This window comes from Piliocolobus tephrosceles, chromosome 21 (genome assembly GCF_002776525.5).
Source record: "Piliocolobus tephrosceles isolate RC106 chromosome 21, ASM277652v3, whole genome shotgun sequence".
Lineage (NCBI taxonomy): Eukaryota > Metazoa > Chordata > Mammalia > Primates > Cercopithecidae > Piliocolobus > Piliocolobus tephrosceles.
In genome coordinates this window covers 1,726,862-1,749,105 of record NC_045454.1, presented here as the reverse complement: position 1 = coordinate 1,749,105, position 22,244 = coordinate 1,726,862, and the positions used below count along the sequence as shown (strand labels likewise).

At 56.6% G+C, this 22,244-nt stretch overlaps 1 protein-coding gene across 3 annotated transcripts in view; it reads left to right on the top strand.

Annotated features, from left to right (window-relative positions):
- The first annotated feature begins 4,516 nt into the window (after window positions 1-4,516).
- The window catches only part of PPP6R1 (protein phosphatase 6 regulatory subunit 1), a 29,624-nt gene continuing 11,896 nt past the window's right edge, over window positions 4,517-22,244 (top strand). Inside the window, exons 1-9 of one of the 3 annotated variants that reach the window (XM_023184437.2) lie at window positions 4,517-5,100; window positions 16,473-16,705; window positions 17,898-18,084; window positions 18,174-18,311; window positions 18,391-18,456; window positions 20,928-21,040; window positions 21,137-21,250; window positions 21,793-21,955; window positions 22,041-22,193. In XM_023184437.2, coding sequence (XP_023040205.1) covers window positions 16,479-16,705; window positions 17,898-18,084; window positions 18,174-18,311; window positions 18,391-18,456; window positions 20,928-21,040; window positions 21,137-21,250; window positions 21,793-21,955; window positions 22,041-22,193 — 1,161 coding nt within the window. In that variant the 5' untranslated portion in view covers window positions 4,517-5,100; window positions 16,473-16,478. Of the gene's footprint in view, window positions 5,101-7,693; window positions 7,909-16,472; window positions 16,706-17,897; window positions 18,085-18,173; window positions 18,312-18,390; window positions 18,457-20,927; window positions 21,041-21,136; window positions 21,251-21,792; window positions 21,956-22,040; window positions 22,194-22,244 lie in introns of those variants that run through there. The other 2 variants (XM_023184436.3, XM_023184435.2) reach the window with 2 other exon arrangements.

Genomic DNA, 22,244 nt, shown 5'->3' with positions numbered 1-22,244 from the left:
ACCCGCTGGTGGTCTAGCTCCTCTACCAATCAGAGCCCACCGGTCTTCGGGCCAAGAGCTGGCGGTAGAGGTGCCCACGCCCAGGTTCCGTTCTGGCTAGCGCAGGAGCAGACACACCTGCCTTCTGCAGGGGGCTGGCAGAGATTCTGGCGGGAGTGTCTGAGTCAGGTGCCGGTGATGGAGGCTGCACTGTGTCTCAGGAGCAGGCTTGTGGCTGGGTGTGGGCTTCATTCCTGACTGCAAAGCACCAAGCGGATTCTGTAGCTTTCTCAGAGATGTGGGATTGGGGTGGGAGGTGGGGGTGTCGGGGGCTGCCTCAATTCCTTTAATAAATTCCTTTTCTGTTTAGCTACAAGAAATTTTGTCATTTGCAGACAAGAGCTTTGACTGCTGTCGTTTTTCAAGAGAGGAGGCTGAGCTCAGAGGAGGCTAAGCCCTGACCAAGTTCACAGCCAGGATTCACCCCTGGGCTAATTCCAGAGCCATCCTCCTTTTTCTTTTTCTTTTATTTTCTCTCTTTCTTTATTTTTGTTTTTTGAGACAGAGTCTCACTCTGTCACCCAGGCTGGAGTGCAGTGGCTCGATCTTGGCTCACTGCAACCTCCGCCCTCTGACTTCAAGCAATTCTCCTGCCTCAGCCTCCCGAGTAGCTGGGATTACAGGAGCACGCCACCGTGCCCGGCTAATTTTTGTATTTTTAGTAGAGACCACGTTTCACCATCTTGGCCAGGCTGGTCTTGAACTCTTGACTGCGTGATCCACCCTCCTTAGCCTCCCTAAGTGGTGGGATTACAGGCGTGAGCCACCGTGCCCGGCCAATCCTCCTGTTTCTTGTGTACTGGTTTCCTAGGACAATTTGATGTCAGACTCATTACTTTTGTGTAGATTGTTCTTGTGCATCTGGGATTTTTGAGTCTATTTGGATTGGTTTTTATCACCCCCTTCCTAAATCCAGGATAAATTGAGAGGTAGATGCAGGATCTGAGATCCCGTCTCAAGAAAAAAGTTCCGATTGTAGTCCCAGCTACTCAGGAGGCTGAGGCGAGAGGACTGCTTGAGCCCAGGAGTTCCAGGCTGCAGTGATCTGTGATCGTGCCATGCACTCCAGCCTGGGCGACAGAGCCAGACCCTGTCTCTTAAAAAAAAAAAGTTCCAATTCTAATGCAAACACAATTGTTTATCTGTGAGTTCTGCTGGGTGGAAATCCAGACTTCAGTCCTTAAAGCCCCCACAACTTCCCAGCTTCCATCTGAAGGGTAGGGACAATAGCCACATCCCTATCCCTCAGTTCCTGACCTCTGTGTTAAAACAATGTGGCAATGATGCCATCACATTGTGCAGAAAAACAAGGAAGCCAAATGCTGGGTAAAAGACAAAACATCCCCATAGAAAAAAAGGAAAAGGAAATGCCTCTCTGTGATGGTTCATATCAGGTGTTGACTGGGCTAAGGAATGTCCAGATAGCTGATAACACATTATGGGTGTGTCTATGAGGGTATTTCTGGAAGAGACTAGCATTTGAATCAGCGGACTGAATGAAGATCTTCCCTCACCAATGTGAGCTGGCATTATCTAATCCATTGAGGATCTCAATAGAACAAAGAAGGCAAAGAAGGGGTGAATTTGCTCTCTCTGTCTTTTTTTTTATTTTCTTCTCGAGACGGAGTCTCGCTCTGTCACTCAGGCTGGAGTGCAGTGGCACGATCTCGGCTCGCTGCAACCTCCGCCTCCCGGATTCAAGCAATTCTCCTGCCTCGGCCTCCCAAGTAGCTGGGACTACAGGCGCCTGCCTCTGCGTCAGGCTAATTTTTGTATTTTTAATGGAGACGGGGTTTCACCACGTTGGCCAGGCTGGTCTTAAACTCCTGACCTCATGATCCACCCACCTCGACCTCCCAAAGTGCTGCAATTGCAGGTGTGAGCCACCGAGCCTGGCCGGATTATGTGACTTTGTTTGATCAACGGACAGTGGTGGATGGGAGGCCACTGGAGACTTGAAATATGCTAACACAGTTGGGCTTCATTGATGTGTACCTGCCTTTTAGTATGAGATGGTGCATGAAAGATGGGGAGCAGAACCAGTCTTACCAACCTTCATACCTGCAGCTCCAAACTGTGCACATGACACACGCTACTGAGACTGTCATGCAACAATAGGTAACACAGGGACCGAACAACACTGTGTTCAACAAAAACTCTAGAAATAGCAGAGACCGGAAGAGACATGGCTGAAAAACCAAACTGCTGACAAGTGTTCATTACTGAATGCTGGTGAAAGTGACAAAGGTTGAAGCAATTAGGGCTGGGCACGGCGGTTCATGCCTGTAATCCTAGCACTTTGAGAGGCTGAGGCAGGCGGGTCACGTGAGGTCAGGAGTTCGAGACCATCCTGGCCAACATGGAGAAACCCCATCTCTACTGAAAATACAATAATTAGGCCAGGCGCAGTGGCTCACACCTGTAATCCCAGCACTTTGGGAGGCGGATCACAAGGTTAGGAGTTCAAGACCAGCCCGGCCAACATAGTGAAACCCCATCTCTACTAAAAATACAAAAATTAGCCTAGTGTGGTGGCGAGCACCTGTAGTCCCACCTACTCAGGAGACTGAGGCAGGAGAATCACTTGAATCCAGGAGGCAGAGGTTGCAGTGAGCTGAGACCACACCATTGCACTCCAGCCTGGGTGACAGAATGAGACTCTCTCTCAAAAAAAAAAAAAAAAAAAGCCAGGAGTGGTGGTGCATGCCTGTGATCCCAGCTACTCGGGAGACTGAGGCACGAGAATCACTTGAACACGGGAGGCAGAGGTTGCAGTGAGCCAAGATCATGCCACTGCACTCCAGCCTCCGTCTCAAAAAATAAATAAATAAAAATAAAAAGCTAACAGATGTGAAGGACAAATTGATTGGAATTTTTTTTTTTTTTTTTTTTTTTTTTTTTGAGGGAGAGTCTTGCTCTGTTGCCCAGGCTGGAGTGCCCTGGTGTGACGGCATGATCTCGGCTCACTGCAAGCTCTGCCTCCCAGGTTCACGCCATTCTCCTGCCAGGTTCATATCATTCTCCTGCCTCAGCCTCCCGAGTAGCTGGCACTACAGGCGCCCGCCACCACGCCCGGCTAATTGTCTTGTATTTTTTAGTGGAGATGGGGTTTCACTGTGTTAGCTAGGATGGTCTCGATTTCCTGACCTTGTGATCCACCTGCCTCGGCCTCCCAAAGTGCTGAGATTACAGGCTTGAGCCACCGCCCCCGGCCTTTTTTTTTTTTTTTTACTGCAACATCTGCCTCCCGGATTCAAGCAATTCTTCTGCCTCAGCCTCCTGAGTAGCTGGGATTACAGACGCACACCGCCACGTCCGGCTTTTTTTGTGTATTTTAGTAGAAACGGGGTTTCACTGTGTTGCCCAAGCTGGTCTCCAACTCCTGAGCTCACGCAATCCGCCCTCCTCAGCCTCCCAAAGTGCTGGGATTACAGGCGTGGAGTCTGGAACTCCTGAGCTCAGGTACATGCCTGAGCCACCGCGCCAGGCCCTTTGTTTTTGAGGCAGGTTCTCGCTCTGTCTCCTAGGCCGGAGTGCACTGGTGCAATCCGGCTCACGGCAGCCTGGGCTCAACCGATTCTCCTGCCTTAGCCTCCCGAATAGCTGAGGCCACAGGCGCGGGCCACCATGCCCAACTAATTTTTAAAATTTTCTTTTGTAGAGACGGGGGTTTCCCTAGGCTGCCCAGGGTGGTCTCGAATTCCTGGACTCATGCCATCCTCCTGCCTTGGGCCTCCCAAAGTGCTGTGATTACAGGCATGAGCCACCGCGCCCGGCCAATTTGCAATCTTAAAAAAAAAAAAAAAAATTCCTCGCGCCCACACGATTTTTACAGTAGGCCTCTAACATGGGCAGGGAGGGGGGGGCTATTAAAGTTGGGGAAACTGAGGCTTAAAGCCACATGGGGCCTTCATCAATCTAGACACAAGGCCTAGGAGGTCTCTTTCAGTTGATGCTATTAGAGGCGACTTTGGGCGGAACTGGCAACACCAGCGACCCGGCCGGGACTATCGCCAGCAAATGGAAAGGACTGAGGGTTCCTGAAGCTCGCAGGCCACTTAGCACGAGAGCCGGGCGGGACTAAGGCGCCTGGGCTTGGCTGGAGTGTAAACCAGGTCTGGATTTCACAAGAGCCCGACCCTGGAGCCAAAGCCGGACTACGATTAGAGACAAGAGCGAACGGATTTCCAAACGGAGCGAGTGGGAAGGGAAATCCTGGAGCGGAATCTTCACGGGGACTTGGAACGGAGCCGGTGCGCAGCTCCGGCTCATTGCGCTGTCTGGGTTTATTCCAGGCCAGACCGTTGGCACCAACGGGCGCAAGCGCGTCTACGACGGTGGGTTTCAGGAGTGGGCGGGGTCGGAAGCAGGCGGGCGCACGCGCACTGCACCGCCCAGGCGTGCGGCCCCTCCCGCACCTGCGCACCGAGACAGCAGCGGGAGGGCGGGGCTTCCTGCGTCGTCTTGCGCTAGGGGCATTGTGGGATAGTGGCGGAGGGAGCCGGGCGGCGAAGTCCCTGAGGCGGGCCGCAGAGCCCGGAGACTGAGCGGCTTTGGGGAAGAGGCGGTTGAGGAAGTAGGCCTCGGCTTTCGTCGGTCGCTGCTCGGCTCTGCGGCCCGTTTGGACCGCGGAGGAGGACGTCTTCCCCTCCCGCGGGGCGCTGGGTTGGACTGTGGAAACCGAGGCAACTTCCCCCGTCTTCCCGGCTGAGGCGCCTGCGCGGGCCTCGCGACCGGGCTCGTCCGCAACCCGCCTTGGCCGGCGCGCCCACCTCGCCTGCGGACCCCGGAGGCGCCTACGCGGACTCGTGACATCTCCCGCCCGCCGGCAACCCCACCCGGCGCTGACCCCCTCAACTCTGCAGGACCCGGCGCCCGAGGACCCCACGACCCGCGGGCGCCTGCGCGGACCCCGCGAGCCCCGGCGCCTGCGCAAGTCCCCGACGCCGCCCCCGCCCCTACTGACCGGGCCCCGCAGCAGGGGCCGGAGCCGCCGGCGGCGGGGCGGGGGGGGCGCCCCGATGAGCCCCGAGTGCGAGGAGCCGCCGCCCCCCCTCGCAGGTGAGCGGCCCGTGTCGCCCGACCCTGCCTCTCCAGGACCAGGCCCCCACGTCTTCCCCTCTCCGCGTCCCCTCAGGCTTTTCCCTCTCCGGACCCCCGCCGGTCTTTTCTGCTTGGGATGCTTTCCCTCCTTCCTTCGGGTTCCCTCTCCACGGGCCCCCGTTTCTTTCCCCTCCCCCGCCACCCACGTCTCAGTTTCTTGCCCTCGGCTTTTTCCCACCCGCTCTCTTTGCAGCTGCGCTCCCCAGTCCCTGAGCCTCGGCTCCACTCTCTTGCCTCTCTGGCCGGTGCCCCGGCTCCCCAGGATTCTTTACCCCTGGTTACCCTGGACTTTGCCCGCTTACACCCATCTCTCTCGCCCCAATCTCTGCCCCGCCGCCTCTTCCGCGGCGCAGCCTCCTTAGATCCGTTGCCTGTCACCCCGGAGCTCAGGACTGGAGGAGCGGGGCTTGTCTTCACCTTGACCGACCCTCTCCCGCCTCCGGTTTCTTGTGCGAGGGACCTGGGAGCGGGGCTTCTCTGGAGCAGCCACCACTCGGACCTGCTTCAGTGAGATGAAGCCTGCTGAGGGCAGGCAGGGCGCCTGGCGCTGGGCTCCCAGGAGGGATCATCAGCCCTAGGCGCTGCCCTGGAGGTGGGGCCGGCCCCGGAGGGGGAGGGGGGGACAAAGGCAGAGCCGGACAGTCACAATTCCTGTGTGTTGTGATGGAGGTAACTTAGGGAGCTGCAGGGGGCCACAGAGCGCAAGGCACCGGTGAGACTGGCTGGCTGGATGGCTTTTTCTGTCCAGGAAGGATGAGTAGGAGGTGGCAGATGGAGAGTGGGAAGAAGGGCCTTCGGGGGGGAAGGAGCAGCACGTGCAGCTATGTCAAGGAAGGAAGGTCGGAGTCCTGAGTGAAGATGTGTTGGGAGGGTGACGGGCAGAGTAGCTCGGCCCGGGGTGCTTGTCCAGGCCTTGAATGGGACCTCTGGTTGGGGTCTTTCTTGCTGGCTCTTTGTACACACAGACATGACCATAAACACCCGCCTGAAAGGCAAGATGTTTCAGTAAAGGAAGCTGGGTAGACTGTCAGGTGCGGTACTGGGTTCACAGTTGTAGAGAAACTGCCGTGGGATTTCATCCAGCCCAAGGGCGAGGAGCTAACCATCACCGTGCCCTGCAAATGCAGCAAGGACTGGAGATTGCCTGAATAACCCGTGATGAGGACTTGGTTTACATGCATGCACAACGCACGTGGAAATGCTCACGGCGCCCGGCCACGTGTGCTTACTAGTGGTGGAATGGCTGTTGGAGCTGCTTGTGCTGTTTAAAATGTTATACTTTTTTTTTTTAACTTTTGCCCAACATGTATCATTTTGCGTAAGTTACACGAGACCACCTAACTCTAGTTCTGGGATTGGGATCATAAGAAGGCAGTCCAGCTAATTGTTAGAGGAGCTTTTGTCAGACAGACCTAGGCCGAGTCTGGCTTCTGCCTTTCCAAGTGGTGAGACCTTGGACAAGTTGTTGTTCATCTGTAAGTGGGGATAGCAGACTGCTCTCCTCAGAGGGTAGTTCTAGGGATTAAGTGCAAAGTTTGTAGAAGCTTGTGGCAGAATGCAAGGTACATTGTGCTCTGCAATCAGTAGCTCTTTGGATGATGGTGATGATTTTGAGACTGGGTTTTGCTCCTTTGCCCAGCCTGGAGTGCAGTGGTCTAATCATTGCTCACTGCAGCCTTGAACTCCTGGACTCAAGTGATCTTCCCACCTCAGCCTCCTGAGTAGCTGGGACTACAGGCACGTGCTGCAATGCTTGCTCAATTTTTGTATTTTTTGTACACGCCCTGCTAATGTTTGTATTTTTTGTAAAGACTGGGTCTTGCTATGGTGCCCTGCCGTGGTGCCCAGGCTGATTTCGAACTCGTGGGCTCAAGCAGTCCTCCTGCCTAGTCTCCCAGAGAGCTGGGATTATAGGTGTGGGACACCATATCTGACCGTTCTTTCGATTGTTATTTGATTTGGGAGTGTCTGTTGCAGTGGTTCTCAGCTGGGGACAATTGGCGATATCTGGAGATGTTTTTGGTTGTTCCAACTAGGGGGAGTGCTGCTGGTATCTGGTGAGTGGAGGTGGAGGCCAGGGATGTTGCTAAGCGTCCTCCAATGCACGGGCAGTCCCAGCACCAAAAAGAACTGTCCGGACCAAATGTGGGCAGCGCAGAGGAGGAGAGCTTTGCTCCACTGCTGGGGTGTTGTGTGTCGTTGTGGCTCATTTGCTCTGTTGTGACTCATGAACTGTGTGTTGTTGAGTTGTGTATTGCGAGTTGCCACCATCTTTGTGGCCGTTAGCTTTTGTTGGTTCATCTACTGTTTCTTTCCATTAGAGGAGAACCTGCTTGTCTGGTACCCCTCCCCGCTTTTTTTTCCTGGGATGTGTGGCCCAGTGATCTTAACAGAACACCTTTCTCTGGCTTCAGTTTTCATTAATTCAAACAAGTAGCTTTAGTTGGGCCTGGCCTTACGCTAGATCCTGGGAAGTCAGCATGTTTCGGGGGAGGCAGATGACTGAACAGGTACATCCTGTCACAGAGCTGAGGCTCACGTGCTGTCCTAGGGTGACTGTGGCATGCTGTGGAAGCCGTGTGGAGCAGGCCCCTAACACAGATGCCGTGGGAAGGCTCCCTGGAGGAAGTGGTGTCTGTGTGGGGCCTGAAGGACCCAGGAGGAGCTAGTCAGGCTCGAAGAGCTCAGGGAAGGAGGAGGGAGCAGCCCAGTCCGGGCCGAGGGCAGTCAGGTGTGGCACCCACGCGGGAGATAGCAAGAGATGAGGTGAGCGAGGCCTGGGAGCTTTGGGAAGAGTGAGGGGCCTTCCCAGAGTAGGAATCACTGGGCACCCGGCTTGGTGGGCCTCACCCGCCTTTCCATGCCAAACCGTGGTTTTTCCTTTGCACGCCAGTTTTGTGGGTCTTTCTCCACAGGGTGCTGCCTTACAGTAGCCCCATCTGTGAGGTATTTCCCGGAGAAGGAAACGGGCTCGGTGGGGTGAGATCCTTGGTCTAGGCCACAGAGATTTCAGTTTGGGGAGGTAAAATGGGAATGCAAGCTTTTCTGACTTCGGATCACATTTTAACACCAACTCTGCCCCATTCTGTTTTTCCAAAGAGCTATTTCAAAATCTGTTTGTTGGTCTTTTCCTTTTTTTCCTTTAAACCTGTGGCCAGTTCAGGAGACGATCTGAATGTGGGCGTTCAAGTCCCCGTCCCAGTCCTTGGCCAGTGTTTCTAGACTCTTCTGTTTCCCAGTTATTGCATCCCCTGGGGTTGGACCAGGGCTGCCAGCTCCCTTGGGAGGGTGTGCTTCTGGGGCCGGAGGGGGAGCCACTGAGGGTCCTCTTTAAGTGGGGACCCTCCCCAAGGCTTTCCCAAGCCACAGGAAAGCCCTCGCTCATCATCTTGTTGGGTGTTGGGCAGGTCCCCTTCTACCAAATTGGTGTCCCTGATTCCTGCTTGCTGAGTGGGTGGTGCTGGGTTCTGCAGCCGGCACACCCCGTAGGTCCTGCTCAGAGGTGGTAGGGTGGCCGTTACTGTCACTGCGTCCCTGGAATTGGGTGTTCCCAAACCCCTTTCAGATTTGGCTGAGAGCTGACGGAGGCATGGGGGACATTAGAGGGAGATGGTCTTGCTGTCCTCGGGGCTCTGGGCCCTTTAAGGAGCTGGGTGCCGGCCAACCTGCTGCTGGTAGCAGGCTCTTTCCCTTCCTAGGGTGCTGGCCAGGGGGCCAGGCGTTGGCGCTTCCGCTGAGTGTGGGGGCAGCTCAGGCGGCCGTCTCTGGAGGCCCCCGGGGCCTTTGTGCCCTGGCCTCCATTTCTGGGTGCTCATGGGTCAGCGCGGGTTGAGGAGGGGTGACAGATGAAGCGTGGGCCCATCAGTCCCCTGGCGGCAGAGCTGTGTTTGGACGGTGCCTGCGGCAGTGGGGTTGGCTTTGTGGGAGCCGCAGTTAGTGCCTGTCCAAGCAGGGGAAGGAAGGGGCTGTTAGGCCCTTGAGGGGTGCCTGGTGTTGAAGGCCCTAGAACACCACAGCAAAATAAGAAACCAGAGGCAATAGTGCAGAGCTGGTGGAGGGAGAACGGCAGAGGTAGTTTTCGTTTTTAATGGCTTCCTTTCTCATTTACAATTTCCCCTTCTTCCGTTTGCAGCCAGACTCTTGGTTTTCAAACGGTAGCTAAAAACCAGTGGTAGTCACTTCCGCTTTCTTGAAGTTGCTAAAAGTTGCAAAGAATGGGGGTGGCGGGGTGCATGGCGCCTGCAGTAGTATCTGAATAGTCTGAGGAAAAGTACTTGAGTCACTTAGGCAAATGGGTAGAGTCTTTCTCCTGCTCCTCTGTGTTTAGCACCATCACCTTTGGGGTAGTGACGGTCCCTACCTGTCCTGCCAGGAAGCGTCTGGACATGGCCTCAGGGTTGGACCGGAAGGGACTTGCACCTGCCGAGCTCCTGCTGTGTCAGGGCCACCTGCTTTAGCTCTGTGCCTTTTCACAGCAGCCCGCCCTGGTGGGCTGTGTCTCGTTTTCACGGATGAGGAAACGAGACTCAGAGGAGTCAAGTGCCTGCCCAGGTTCACCTAGTTAGAGAGTGAGCGTGAAACCCACCTCTCCCGCCCCGTTCCCAGGGGTTCTGGCAGGCTTCATTACGTTGGGGGAGGGGACTGAGAGGGCTTCAGGCCATAGTGCATTCAGAGTTTGTGGTGGGAGAAAGTTTTTTTTTTCTCTTTTTTTCTGTTCTTCCGTATTTGCATCTTCATTCTGTTTAGAGCCTGAGAATTGAGGTTTGTAGAGTGTCGACCACCCGATTGCGTTTGAGCCTTTCAGTCTACTCTGGTTTTCAGAGGAGCCACTTGAGGGGGAGAGTTCAAGGGACTGTCTGAGTTCTCGGGGCCAAGGTTCTTGGATGCCACGCACCAGCAAGCACCCTCCTGTCTCGTTCTGGCAGCCCCTGCCCCAGTTCTCTGGGGAGCTGGGTTTGGAGGGGAAGCCTGATGCTTACCATCCCCGAAGCAGAGGGTTAGTCTGTAGCAGGGGTAGGGGGTTTGGGGGCCAAGGGCTATGGCCTGTGCCCTTTAATCAGGTATCTTAGAAGTGAACGGTGGGCCTCAGTATGAGAATTTCTGCCTCTTGTTTAGAGACCAGGGCATACTGGAAGCCTCTTGCTAGCCATGTGGCTCTGCCACTCTGGGCCCCTTTTCCACATGAAACTGTTGGAATAATAAGAATTCTTCACTTGGTCTTGCTGTGGAGCTGAGACAAGTGTCTGCAAGTGCGGGTTCATGGATTTTCTACAGATGCGGGCTTGATGCTGCTCCTATCCTGCCCCCATCGTGGAGTGGCTCACCTAGCTTAGGGCTGTTGTTGGTGAGGGATAGGGAAGGGGTAACCTGGGTGAGTGCCCCACGGCGGAGCCTTGGCAGCTTCAGCTCTGTGGACGCTGGGGCATAGTACAAGGCCTGAGCCTGGCCTGGGCTCTGGCCCTGCCATGGCCGATGGCCTGAGGCAGGTTGTTTTTTTTTTTTTTTTTTTTTTTTTTGCAACAGTTTTTATCGAGGTATTCCATACAGTTCATCCATTTAGAGTATACAGCCAGGAGTGGTGGCTCACGCCTATAAGCCTAGCACTTTGGGAGGCCGAGGCAGGCGGATCACTTGAGGTCAGGCATTCAAGACCAGCCTGGCCAACGTGGTGAAACGCCATCTCTACTAAAAAAAATACAAAAATTAGGCCGGGCATGGTGGCTCATGCCTGTAATCCCAGCACTTTGTGAGGCCAAGGCAGGCAGATCACAAGGTCAGGACTTCGAGACCAGCCTGGCCAATACGGTGAAACCCCGTCTTTACTAAAAAAAAAAAAAAAAAATACAAAAAAAAAATGAGCCGTGCGTGGTGGCGCATTCCTGTAATCCCAGGTACTCAGGAGGCTGAGGCAGGAGAACTGCTTGAACCCGGGAGGCGGAGGTTGCAGTTTGCCGAGATTGCGCCACTACACTACAGCCTCGGTGATAGCGCGAGAGTCTGTCTCAAAAAAAATCAGCCAAGCACGGTGTTGCGTGCTTGTAGTCCCCACTACTCGGGAGGCTGAGGCAGGAGAATTGCGTGAACCCGGGAACTGGAGGTTGCAGTGAGCCCAGATCACGCCATTGTAGTCCAGCCTGGGCAACAGAGCGATACTCTGCCTCAAGAAAAACAATAATAAATAAAGTATACTATTCAGTGGTTCTTAGTATATTCACAACATTGTGGAAACATCACCATAATTGATTTTGGAACTTTTTTAAAATCACCCTTTCCTTTCAGGAACGTCCCCCAGTCCCCTCCAGCTCCTGAAAGCCTGTAATCTCCTTTCTGTCTCTATGGATTTGCCTGTTCTGGATGCTTCACGTAGGTGGAAGTCTGTGGCGTGTGGTTCCTTGGGACTGGCTTTGCTGGCGTGGCGCGGTCAGCCTTTCGGCCTGCCTGGTCTCCCACGGAGAAAGAGGCTCTGTGTGTGCTTGCCGCGTCTCGGTGCTGCGCTCGCCACAGCCTTAGGCCGGAAATTGGCAGAGTCATGATGAATTTGGCGGTTGCCCCTTGAGATTATTCTGGTCCCAGGTACACCCAGATCAGGAAATCCATGCCCCCTCCCGCTGCCGTCAGCACGCTGGTGAGTCACCTTTGCTGAGCCTGAGTTTTCTCATCTGTGACATGGACACTTGGTGGTCGGCCTGTCGCATTCCTTGTCAAGTGGGATGGGAAGTAGGGATGGTCCCTCGAGGAGGTCTAGCATCTGGGCAGACGTGGGAGGTGGGGAGTTACCGTTGTGCTCTACACAGAGGTTCTCAGAGCAAGGAAAGGACATCGTTGTATTTCCTTGTGAGGTGGTGGTGCCTTCGTCACTCTCGACACGGGGAAATACACACCCATTGCCTGCCTGGGTCAGCCGTGAGGGCCAGCCCTAGCCTCCCCAGCCTGCCCAGGGCGGCCTTGTGCTTTCCCCCACCTCCTGATTTAGGGACCCTGTAGGAGTGGCTGGGAGGGGTCAGAGTGGGAGTGATTTCGCCTTGTCCACGCCCTGACAGGTGCGGCAGCCTCCTTGCCTGGGAGGAGCTGGGGCCTTGTGAAAATGAGGTTTACTTTTCAGCTAATATTTGTGAGCATTTATTGCCAGGGCCAGGTTCCGTGCTAGGTGCCGCCCTCAGATGCCCATGGTAACCTAGGAGGAAGGTTCTAAAGGAAGCATTGTAGAGCCATGAGCGTGCACCTCCAGCGTCTCATTGCTGTGTCATAGACATGCTTCCAGGCGGCAGGTCAGAGTGCACAGCTCAGGGAGACAGCCGTGACAAAGGCGGGGCTCGCTGCTTGAGCCAGGCAGGCCGGGGAAGGCCCTTTTGTGAGGTGAAGGCTTGGTAAGAGATCCGAAGATGAGAAGAAGAGAGACAAAAGGAAGACAAAGTCGCTGAGGTAGACCCAAGCTTTGTGTGTTCTGGAAACAGAAGGCCAGCGTGGCCTGGGCGAGTAGGGAGTGGGAGGCCATTGAGAGTCCCAGGCGCTGACCTGACGAGAGGGCGGGTCTGATTTTACCTTCAGCAAGCTCTGCATGGCTGCGGGGAGGGGAACGAGCAGGGGGCACCTACAGTCGAGTGTGGGGGGCCTGCTGTCACGTGGTGGGCATGTAGGCAAAGGGGTGGAATGGTTATGTTTGGGGAGGTCAGTGGTGTCTGGGTCGGGGTGGGAGACCTGAGAAGTCCCTAGATTTCTAGTGGTGCCTGGTTGGAGGAGAACTCAGGTCTCTGGCCGAGCTGTGCTGTCACGGCTGGTCTGGGAGGGACCTGAGGACCGCAGCCCTCCATCCCGAATCCAGGGGAGTCTGTTGATTAAGCACTAGGATCTGGGGACGAGGCGGACAGGGAGCTTACCATCCAGACGGGTCCCTCTAGGGTGGGCCTGGAAATGACAGGCTCCTCTCTGAGATGAGAGGCGGGGTCACTGTGGCCAGGGCTGGTCCCTCAGGCAGAGTGAGTGCTGGAGCCGGCCCAGCCGGAACTCGCTTGTTCATCCCATAAGTGTCCACTACACAGGCCCTGTGCTTGACAAGGGCTCTGCACCCTGAGAATTCAACTTCTAAAGGCTGAGAGTGCCGGCTTCACTGCCCACCCACCCCTGGATCGGGGCATGGCCGTTTACTTCAGTGTGCCTCAGTTTCCTCTCCTGTAAAATGAGGCTGTTCCCTGGAGGGTGGTTGTGAGAGTTGGTGGAGGTAATGGCTGTGAAGTCCTGTTTAGAGCAGTCAGCACAGTGCAGGTGCCAGAGCGCCCCGGCCGATACCATCGACATCATTGCCTGGAGTGCCTGGGATGCCCCCATCCACCCAGACCCGCAGGGCCTTCTGGACAGCCATCCAGCACTGCCTCAGGCAGCCACGGAGACACCTGAAGTGGCAGCCCCAGGGCACTGGCGAGGTGGTGTGGGGCACGGCCTCCCCAGGGCACTGGGGTCACCGTGGGCACGGAGGTCAGTCGGTGAGCTGGCTGGGCAGGGGCATCGGAGCCTGGATGCAGGCTTGGTGGAGTGCACATCACTGAGCAGGTGGAGGTACTCATGATTGTGCTTTAAAAGAATTTTTTTTTTTTTCCGAGACCGAGTGTTGCTCTGTCACCCAGGCTGGAGTGCAGTGGCGCAATCTTGGTTCACTGCAGCCTCCACTCCCGGATTCAGGTGATTCTCCTGCCTCAGCCTCCCAAGTAGCTGGGACTATAGGCAACACTACACTTAGCTAATTTTTGTATTTTTAGTAGAAATGGAGTTTCACCGTGTTGGCCAGGCTCGTGTCAAACTCCTGACCTCGGGTGATCTGTCCGCCTGGGCTTCCCAAAGTTCTGGGATTATAGGTGTGAGCCACTGCGCTCGACCCTAGAAGGAATATTGGGAGTCTGGGCGTGGTGGCTTACGCCTGTAATCCCAACACTTTGGGAGGCCCAGGTGGGCGGATCACCAAGGTTAGGAGTTCGAAACCAGCCTGGCCAACATGGTGAAACCCCATCTCTACTAAAATACAAAAATCAGCTGGGTGTGGTGGCGGATGCATGTAGTACCAGCTACTGGGGAGGCTGAGGCGGGAGAATCGCCTGAACCCGGGAGGTGAAGGTTGCAGTGAACCTAGATTGTGCCACTGCACTCCAGCCTGGGCGACAGAGTGAGACTCCGTCTCAAAGAAAAAGGATTATTGGGAAAAGTGGACTGGTGAGGGGTAAGAGGTGAGTCACTGGGTGCTGTGGACTGGGACCTGGCAGACCCCCCAGAGGAGCAGGGGTTCAAATGCCTGGAGGCTGCTGCTGTCTCCCCCAGTCCTCCTGCTGCCGCCGTGACTGTCATTGGTCACAGAACTCTTCCCTCTGCTCCACTCTCAAATGTCATTGGCCAGGTTTAGGGACCCATAGTGTCGTATCAAGGTTGTTGCCAGCCCGGAGTCACCGAGGCAGACCGGCAGCCTGGGAGCGAGGTCTGGTCTGCAGCCTCCCGAGCTGAGCCCAGCCTTAGGGTGGTCAGGGTGAATGAGCGAGGAGATCCTGGCCCCAGGCCAGGAAGGAGAGGAAAGGAGGCCCAGGTAGCGTTTGACCTGCCTGAGGCCATGTGTGGGACTCTGTCCTGCCTGTTGTCAGCCTGGACTGCTCCCCTAAGCTCGGATGAAGTCTCTTCCCTGGGCCTGGTGCTGCACGTCTCCCTGTGTCTTCCCTGGGGTCTGGGACTGAGTCAGGCCTGGGGGCTGGTGGGCACTGAGGTGACAGATCAGAGGGGCTCGAGGACATGGTGGAGGCCTGTGCTAAGGGAATGACGGAACTGGAAGAAGCTGCAGAAAGGCGTTGGAGGAAAGGGACTAGCATCTGTGCCTGGGAGTGACGGCGGTGAGGGGCTGCGGGAGAGGCACCCTGGCCTTCCGTGCCGGCTCTGCTCTGTTCCCAGCATGCTTTGTGGTGAGTTGGGGACAGCAGTGGCCTTAGCTGGTGATACGGTTGTCAGGAGGCCGGTGACGAGCCTGAGCTCTGGTCAGTGTCTTAACTGATGAGAACTCCACAGAGGCTGTCTGCTGGGACCGGATGGCCTTTGAGATGCCAGGATGCCGCCTGGCTTACCGGGCTTTGGGTGCCCCTTGTCCTCTGTGGAGGGGTGATGGCAGCTTGCTTGGGGGCTGCTGGTGAGCTTGGACATCGTGCGTACAGCACACATGCAGAGCCAGGACCGTTGTCACCAGGTGCCGAGAGCACACGTCACAGGTGAGCTCTGCAGTGGAAGGTCTGTGTGGAAGCTTTGTAGGGCTCTGCGGAGCAGTGACGTAGTACAGGGCAGGGGCTCAGAACGGGGCTGCCTGGCATCTTGTTAATGCTCCGTGTATGTGTCCTTATTGCCAGTGAGTTCCTGTGCGAGTGTTTAGGGGCTGGAACCAGGCCGAGGAACCAGACACTGTCCTCCAGAGGGCGGGAGCCAGCTCCAGATGGGGACAGGGTCAGGGCTGGGTGTTGGTAGCTTTGTTCTTCCTCTGCAGAATCTGTCTATCCCACCCTGGGTTCCTTCAGGTCCTGGTCAGTGACTATTCTGGGAGCTCCTCCCTTCCAACTTTTCCTCTTCCTTGTTCCAGCCCAGGTGCTGGCTGAGAGGATGGTTGGGGTGTGTTTGTGTGTGAGTGGTGTCCAGGCAACAGCCACAGCCTGGAGACGCACAGACTTCCTCTCTTCCCCCTGCCACCGCCCCATGCCTCCCACGCAGCCTTGGGTGATTGGCTGGGCCAAGCAGCAGCCGTGTGCTGAAAGTCATCGGGCGTTTGAGTTTGTTGAACAAATACAGGTTGAAGCAAATGTGAAGCCAGAGGTTCAGGCCCCGCCCCTGCAGTGTCCCACCCAAAAGTAGGGGTAGTGGACCCAGACCCTCATGGGGAGACAGGGCCCGAGGCCCCTCAGTGCCCAGTGTCCAGCCTCTCCTCGCATGCCCTGCACACAGTCCACACTGGGGACTTCACCAGGCCTGAGGCCTCGGGTGTGAAGTGACCCCCCGGACCTCAGGCGAGGCGGCCTGGAGGCTGGAGGTGGGGAAGAGGGGTGGGCTCGGGGGCAGCTGTAGGAGCCTGGTACTCGGTGGGAGCCTTATTAAGCATGAGTGATGGAGCCACGGAGCCTGCGGGCAGTCCCAGGGCGGGGCTGGGCCACGGAGCCTGCGGGCGGTCCCAGGGCGGGGCTGGGCTCAGTGTGAGGGAGAGGGCGGGGTCTTGGGGAGAAGCTGTGCCCAAGGTGGGCACTCAGCCCCTGTGGTCAGCCCCTCGTCCAGCAGGGACTCCCCTGGGGCGTCTGACGCCGCGCTGGTTGTGTCCATGCCCGTAGGGCGCCATGTTTTGGAAGTTTGACCTGCACACAAGCTCACACCTGGACACGCTGCTGGAGCGGGAGGACCTGAGCCTGCCCGAGCTGCTGGACGAGGAAGACGTGCTGCAGGAGTGCAAGGTGGTCAACCGCAAGCTGCTGGACTTCCTGCTGCAGCCACCCCACCTGCAGGCCATGGTGGCCTGGGTCACCCAGGAGCCGCCAGCTAGCGGTGAGGAGCGGCTTCGCTACAAGTGAGTTCCCCAGCTCCTGGCCAGCCCGTCCCTATCAGCATCACACATACCTTCACTACGCAAGCCTCCCAGACAGCTACCCTGAAATGCGTCAGTATCAGTAAACTCCAGTTTGGGGATCAGGAAAGCGAGGCAGGGAGCAGCCAGGCCCCCTGCACAAGGCCTTACAGCTCACCGGGTGCAGACCAAGGAGGGCAGTGGCACAGTCACAGGAGCCACAAAGTCACGGGCCCAAGCGATCCTCCCGCCTCAGCCTCCCGAGTAGCTGGGACCACAAGTGTGTGACAGCATGCCCAGCTGGTTCTTCTCTTTATTCGACGCTTTTTATTTTATTTATTTTGTATTAAAAAATTTTTTGTGTGTTTGTGAAACGTTTGTCTGCTATTGAAGACACTGTAAGATTACTTATTTTTTAATCCAAGTGACACTCAAAAGACACTTTTTTGGTTTGTTTTTGGAGACTGACTCTGTCACCAGGCTGGAGTGCAGTGGCATGATTGGCTCACTTCAACCTCTGCCTCCCGGATTCAAGTGATTCTCCTGCCTCACCCTCCTCAGTAGCTGGGACTATAAGTCACCACACCTGGCTCATTTTTGTATTTTTAGTAGAGACGGGGTTTCGCCATCTTGCCCAGGCTGGTCTCGAACTCCTGACCTCAAGTGATCTGCCTGCCTTGGCCTCCCAAGGGGCACCTCCCCACAGTCCTAGAGTAGATTGTGGCCCCTCAGGGCCTTGAGTGGCATGCTGCTGGGGTGGCTCTTGTCTTGGAGCTGTCAGGCACCATGTGAGAGTTTGGAGGAGGGAAGCAGGAGGTGGGCTTGGAAGTTGAGCAAGGTTCCAGGAGTCAGCGGCACTGGGGCAGTGTACGGGGCTGCAAGTGAAGCCGCTGAGAGTCAGAAGGGATGAGTGTTAGCTGTTGGGGGATTGGGAAGCACAGGAGCTTCAGGACCAGGCTTGTCTTGGGGGTGGTGAGGAGCCTCGGATGGGACGGCTGGGTGTTAGCAGGGTAGGGGAGGCCTGGTATGGGCCCTTGTTTCTGCATCAGCCCTGTCCTCTGCCTTGTTGTGCCCTTTCCCCTTCCTGGATGGGGTCTCTGCGGCCCCAGGAACCCAGTGCCCGGTGCAGAGAAGAGGGTAGAGCCTTACGCCCTACCCCAACCTGAGCCCCCACCCGCCTGTGCTTGCCTCCCAGGTACCCCAGTGTGGCCTGCGAGATTCTGACCTCAGACGTACCGCAGATCAATGACGCCCTGGGTGCTGATGAGTCCCTCCTGAACCGGCTCTACGGCTTCCTGCAGAGCACCGGCAGCCTCAACCCACTGCTGGCCAGCTTCTTCAGCAAGGTCATGGGCATCCTCATCAACCGCAAGACGGACCAGGTGCCCTGGCCCCCACCCTGATGCCACTGTGGGGTTGGGGGTGGCGGCTGGGCCAGGCCCTGTGCATGACGCAGCCCATGTGCCCCCAGCTTGTGTCCTTTCTGCGGAAGAAGGATGACTTCGTGGACCTGCTGCTGCAGCACATCGGCACCTCGGCCATCATGGACCTGCTGCTGCGCCTGCTTACCTGTGTGGAGCGGCCCCAGCTGAGGCAGGACGTTGTCAATGTGAGCAGGGCCGGCTCCTCTGGGGGTGGGGGACTGGGCGCGGTGGATGGTGATGCAGCCCCCGCCTTCTCACCCTCAGTGGCTCAACGAGGAGAAGATCGTCCAGCGGCTGATTGAGCAGATCCACCCGTCGAAGGATGAGAATGTGAGTGCTGCCAGTGCCCCTGCAGCTTCCCCTTAGAGTCCGTTACCCATGCCCAGCTCCCCGCTTTTAAAAGAGGAATTGGGGCTGGACGCGGTGGCTCAAGCCTGTAATTCCAGCACTTTGGGAGGGCGAGGTGGGAGGATTCTTGAGCCCATGAGTTTGAGACCAGCTTGGGCAACATAGTAACACCCGTTTGTACATGAAAACTTAGTCGAGTGTGGTGTGCACACCTGTAGTCCCAGCTACTTGAGAAACGCAGGTAGGAGGATTGCTTGAGCTGGGAGGTCAAGGCTACAGTGAGTCACTCCAGCCTGCACTCCAGCCTGGGTGACAGACCCTGTCTCAAAAGAGGAAAAAAAAGAAATTGGTGAGAAAAGAGAGCCTTGAGAACCAGGTATATCCATGCCCTTTGAGAAAAGGAAGGAAACTTGACTCAAATCATTCTCCCACTTGGGCCTCCGAAAGTGCTGGAAAGGTTTTTTTCATGACCCAGGAACTTGGCACATAATGCCTTGTAGGGAGGGGCCCTCCTCATCACCTGTCCCAGCCCTGGCGCCACATCCTTCCCTGCCCACCCTGACCTGTGCTGTTGCTGGGCCTGGCAGCTTTTTCCCTGTCTGATTGAACCCCTCGATGTCCTTCTAAGGGTCCATCCAGCAGCCTTGCTTTCAAGGACTCTCACATCCTCCCTTTAGTTCTGGGGGGCCCCCACATCCATGTGTTTCTCCAGCTTACGTCTCCATCTCTGTCCTGGTGCCCAGTGCAGGGCCTAGTGTAGAGTAGGTGTTTGTCAAGAGCCTCAGATGTCCGAGGCCACCGGGAGCAACATGTCCCTCCCCATGCCAGCTTCTGCTTCTGAGAGGCGTACAGGCGTGCAGAGCAGAGATATGGCTCTGGGCTCACCCAGGCTGGGGCCTGTCCCTGTGAGGGCCCTGAGGCATGGCCCAGGAGCAACACAACCAAGCCCTGGCAGCTGCCCGTTGGGTTAGACTCAGCTCTGCTTATGCTTTTCTCTTTTGTAGCAGCTTTACTGAGATATAAATTACACAGCATAGGACTCACCCACTGAAGCTTACAGTTCAGTGCTTTTAGTGTATTCACAGCATTGTTTATCATCTTGTTGAATTTAGATTATTTTTTATCACTCCAAAAAATAAGTCCTGCCTGTAATCCCAGCGTTTTGGCAGGTGAGGCTGGAGGATTGCTTGAGCCCAGGAGTTTGAGACTAGCCTGGGCAACATAGCAAGACCTCGTCTCTACAAAAAATTTAAAACTTAGCTGGCATTGGTGGTGCACACCTGTAGTCCTAGCTCCTCAAGAGTCTGAGGCAGGAGGATCTCTTGGGCCCAGGAGTTCAAGGCTGCAGTGAGCTACGATGATGCCACTGCACTCCAGCCTGGGGTGATGTAGAGGCCGAACCTTTTTTTTTTTTTTTTTTTTTTTTTTTGAGACGGTCTTGCTCTGTTGCCCAGGCTGGAGTGCAGTTGTGTGATCCCAGGCTGGAGTGCAGTGGTGTGGTCTTGCCTCACTGCAGCCTTGACCCTGTGAGCTCAAGCGATCCTCCTGCCTCTGCCACATGAGTGGCTGGAACTACAGGCGCGTACCAGCATTCCTGGCTAATTGTTTTGTACTTGTAGACATGGAGTTTTGCCATGTTGCCCAGGCTGGTCTCAAACTCCTGGGCTCAAGTGATGCTCCCACCTCAGCCTTTCAAAGTGCTGGGATTATAGACATGTGCCATCACACCCAGCCGAGACCTTTTCTCGAGAAAAAAGAAAAAAAAGGTACCCTGTATTCATCAGCAGCCCCTCCCAGTCTTTCCCTTTCTCTTCTCAGCCCCTGGCAACCACCAGACTATTCTGTCTCTGGATTTGTCTTTGGACATTTCATATAAATGGGATCATACACTGTGTGGTCTGTGTCTGGTTTCTTTCTGTAGCATGATGTTTTGTGGCTCCTTCATGTGGTTGCGTGGATCAGTTTCACTGTGTTTGTGGCTCATTCATGTGGTTGCGTGGATCAGTTTCGCTGTTTTTGTGGCTCATTCACGTGGTTGTGCGGATCGGTTTCACTGTTTTTGTGGCTCATTCATGTGGTTGCGTGGATCGGTTTCACTCCTTTTTCTGCCGGATTAGCCCTCCTCCCCTGTGCGGACAGACCAGGTTGGGCATACCCACTCATCAGTCAAAGCTGTCTGGGTCGTTGCGGGCAGTGCTGCCGGCCCTGTGTGCAAGCTCGCGGGCCTTCTGTGGATACCTCCTGTCCTGGGGAGCCTTCCTGGGTTCCTGTTCTCTCCAGCATCTTCCCTCCAGCAGTTGGTGCCTCTGTGCCCCCTCCTTCGTAACACGTGTCCCTGTGTCTGGGTGACCGTTTTTCCCTGGATGGTCAGCTCGGGGGAGGGGCTTCCAGCACCAGGCTACAGAGGGCCCGGTGGCCCAACCAGGATCCTCACCTGTCTCTCCCCATCCCAGCAACATTCCAACGCGTCCCAGTCCCTGTGTGACATCGTCCGCCTGAGCCGGGAGCAGATGATCCAAGTCCAGGACAGCCCGGAGCCTGACCAGCTGCTGGCCACCCTGGAGAAGTGGGTGTGCGGGCGAAGCTAAGGCTGGGGGGAGCTGACTTGGGGATGCCCTGGGCCCCTGGCCCCTCACCCTGACCCCCGCCCCCACCCGCATAGGCAGGAGACGATTGAGCAGCTCTTAAGCAACATGTTCGAGGTGGAGCAGAGCCAGTCTGTCATCGTCAGTGGGATCCAGGTGCTGCTGACCCTGCTGGAGCCCAGGAGGCCGAGGTGAGGGATATGGGCCACAGACCATGCATGCTGCCCATCCCCTGGGGCTCTCTGGCCCCTCAGAGGTGGGTCTCGGTGTCCACCAAGTGAAACCGCCGCCTCCAAGTGGCGCCTTGCTCTGGTGGCCGCTTGTGCTCCCTGTGCAGTGGACAGTACGGGCCAGAGGGAGGAATCTTCCTGTCTTGTTTGACAAATGGTGCTGAGGCTGAGGCCACTGCTGCAGCTTGTGTTGGGAGGGACCTCAGGCCCCCGTGCCCCTGCCTTACCATATAGGTCTCTAGCTTGTTGGGTGTGCCTTCCCACCCTCATCCCTCACCTGTGCCCCCACAGTGGACTGCCAGTGCTGCCACCTGGCGAGCTCCCCCCCCCCCCCCCCCCCCCCCCCGCCAGGCATTGTCTGAGGGGCCTCAGAAGAGAGCGGCGCTGGGGCATGTGGCTCCTCGTCTTCCTCCAGACCCTGCAGACTCGGTCCTTGGACCTGCTCTTGTGTGGGCACACAGGCCGTCTAGGCTCACTCTGCCTTCAACCCTGCCCTGCTGCAGGTCCGAGTCCATGACTGTGAACAACTTCTTCAGCAGTGTGGATGGGCAGCTGGAGCTCCTGGCCCAGGGAGCCCTGGAAAGCACTGTGTCCAGTGTGGGCGCCTTGCACGCCCTGCGCCCGCGGCTTAGCTGCTTCCACCAGCTCCTGCTGGAGCCTCCCAAGGTCAGGGGCGGGGGTTGTGGTCCGCGGGGAGGCGGGGGAAGCAGGAAGCGCAGCCCTTGGGAACCAGGGCTCCCTGTATCTGCAGCTGGAGCCGCTACAGATGACGTGGGGCATGCTGGCTCCGCCTCTGGGCAACACGCGGCTGCACGTGGTCAAGCTCCTGGCCAGCGCCCTGAGCGCCAATGATGCAGCCCTGACGCAGGAGCTCCTGGCACTGGATGTGCCCAACACCATGCTGGTGCGGGACCGGACTGGGCTGGGGGTTCAGGGGCGGGGGTGGGGACCGGAC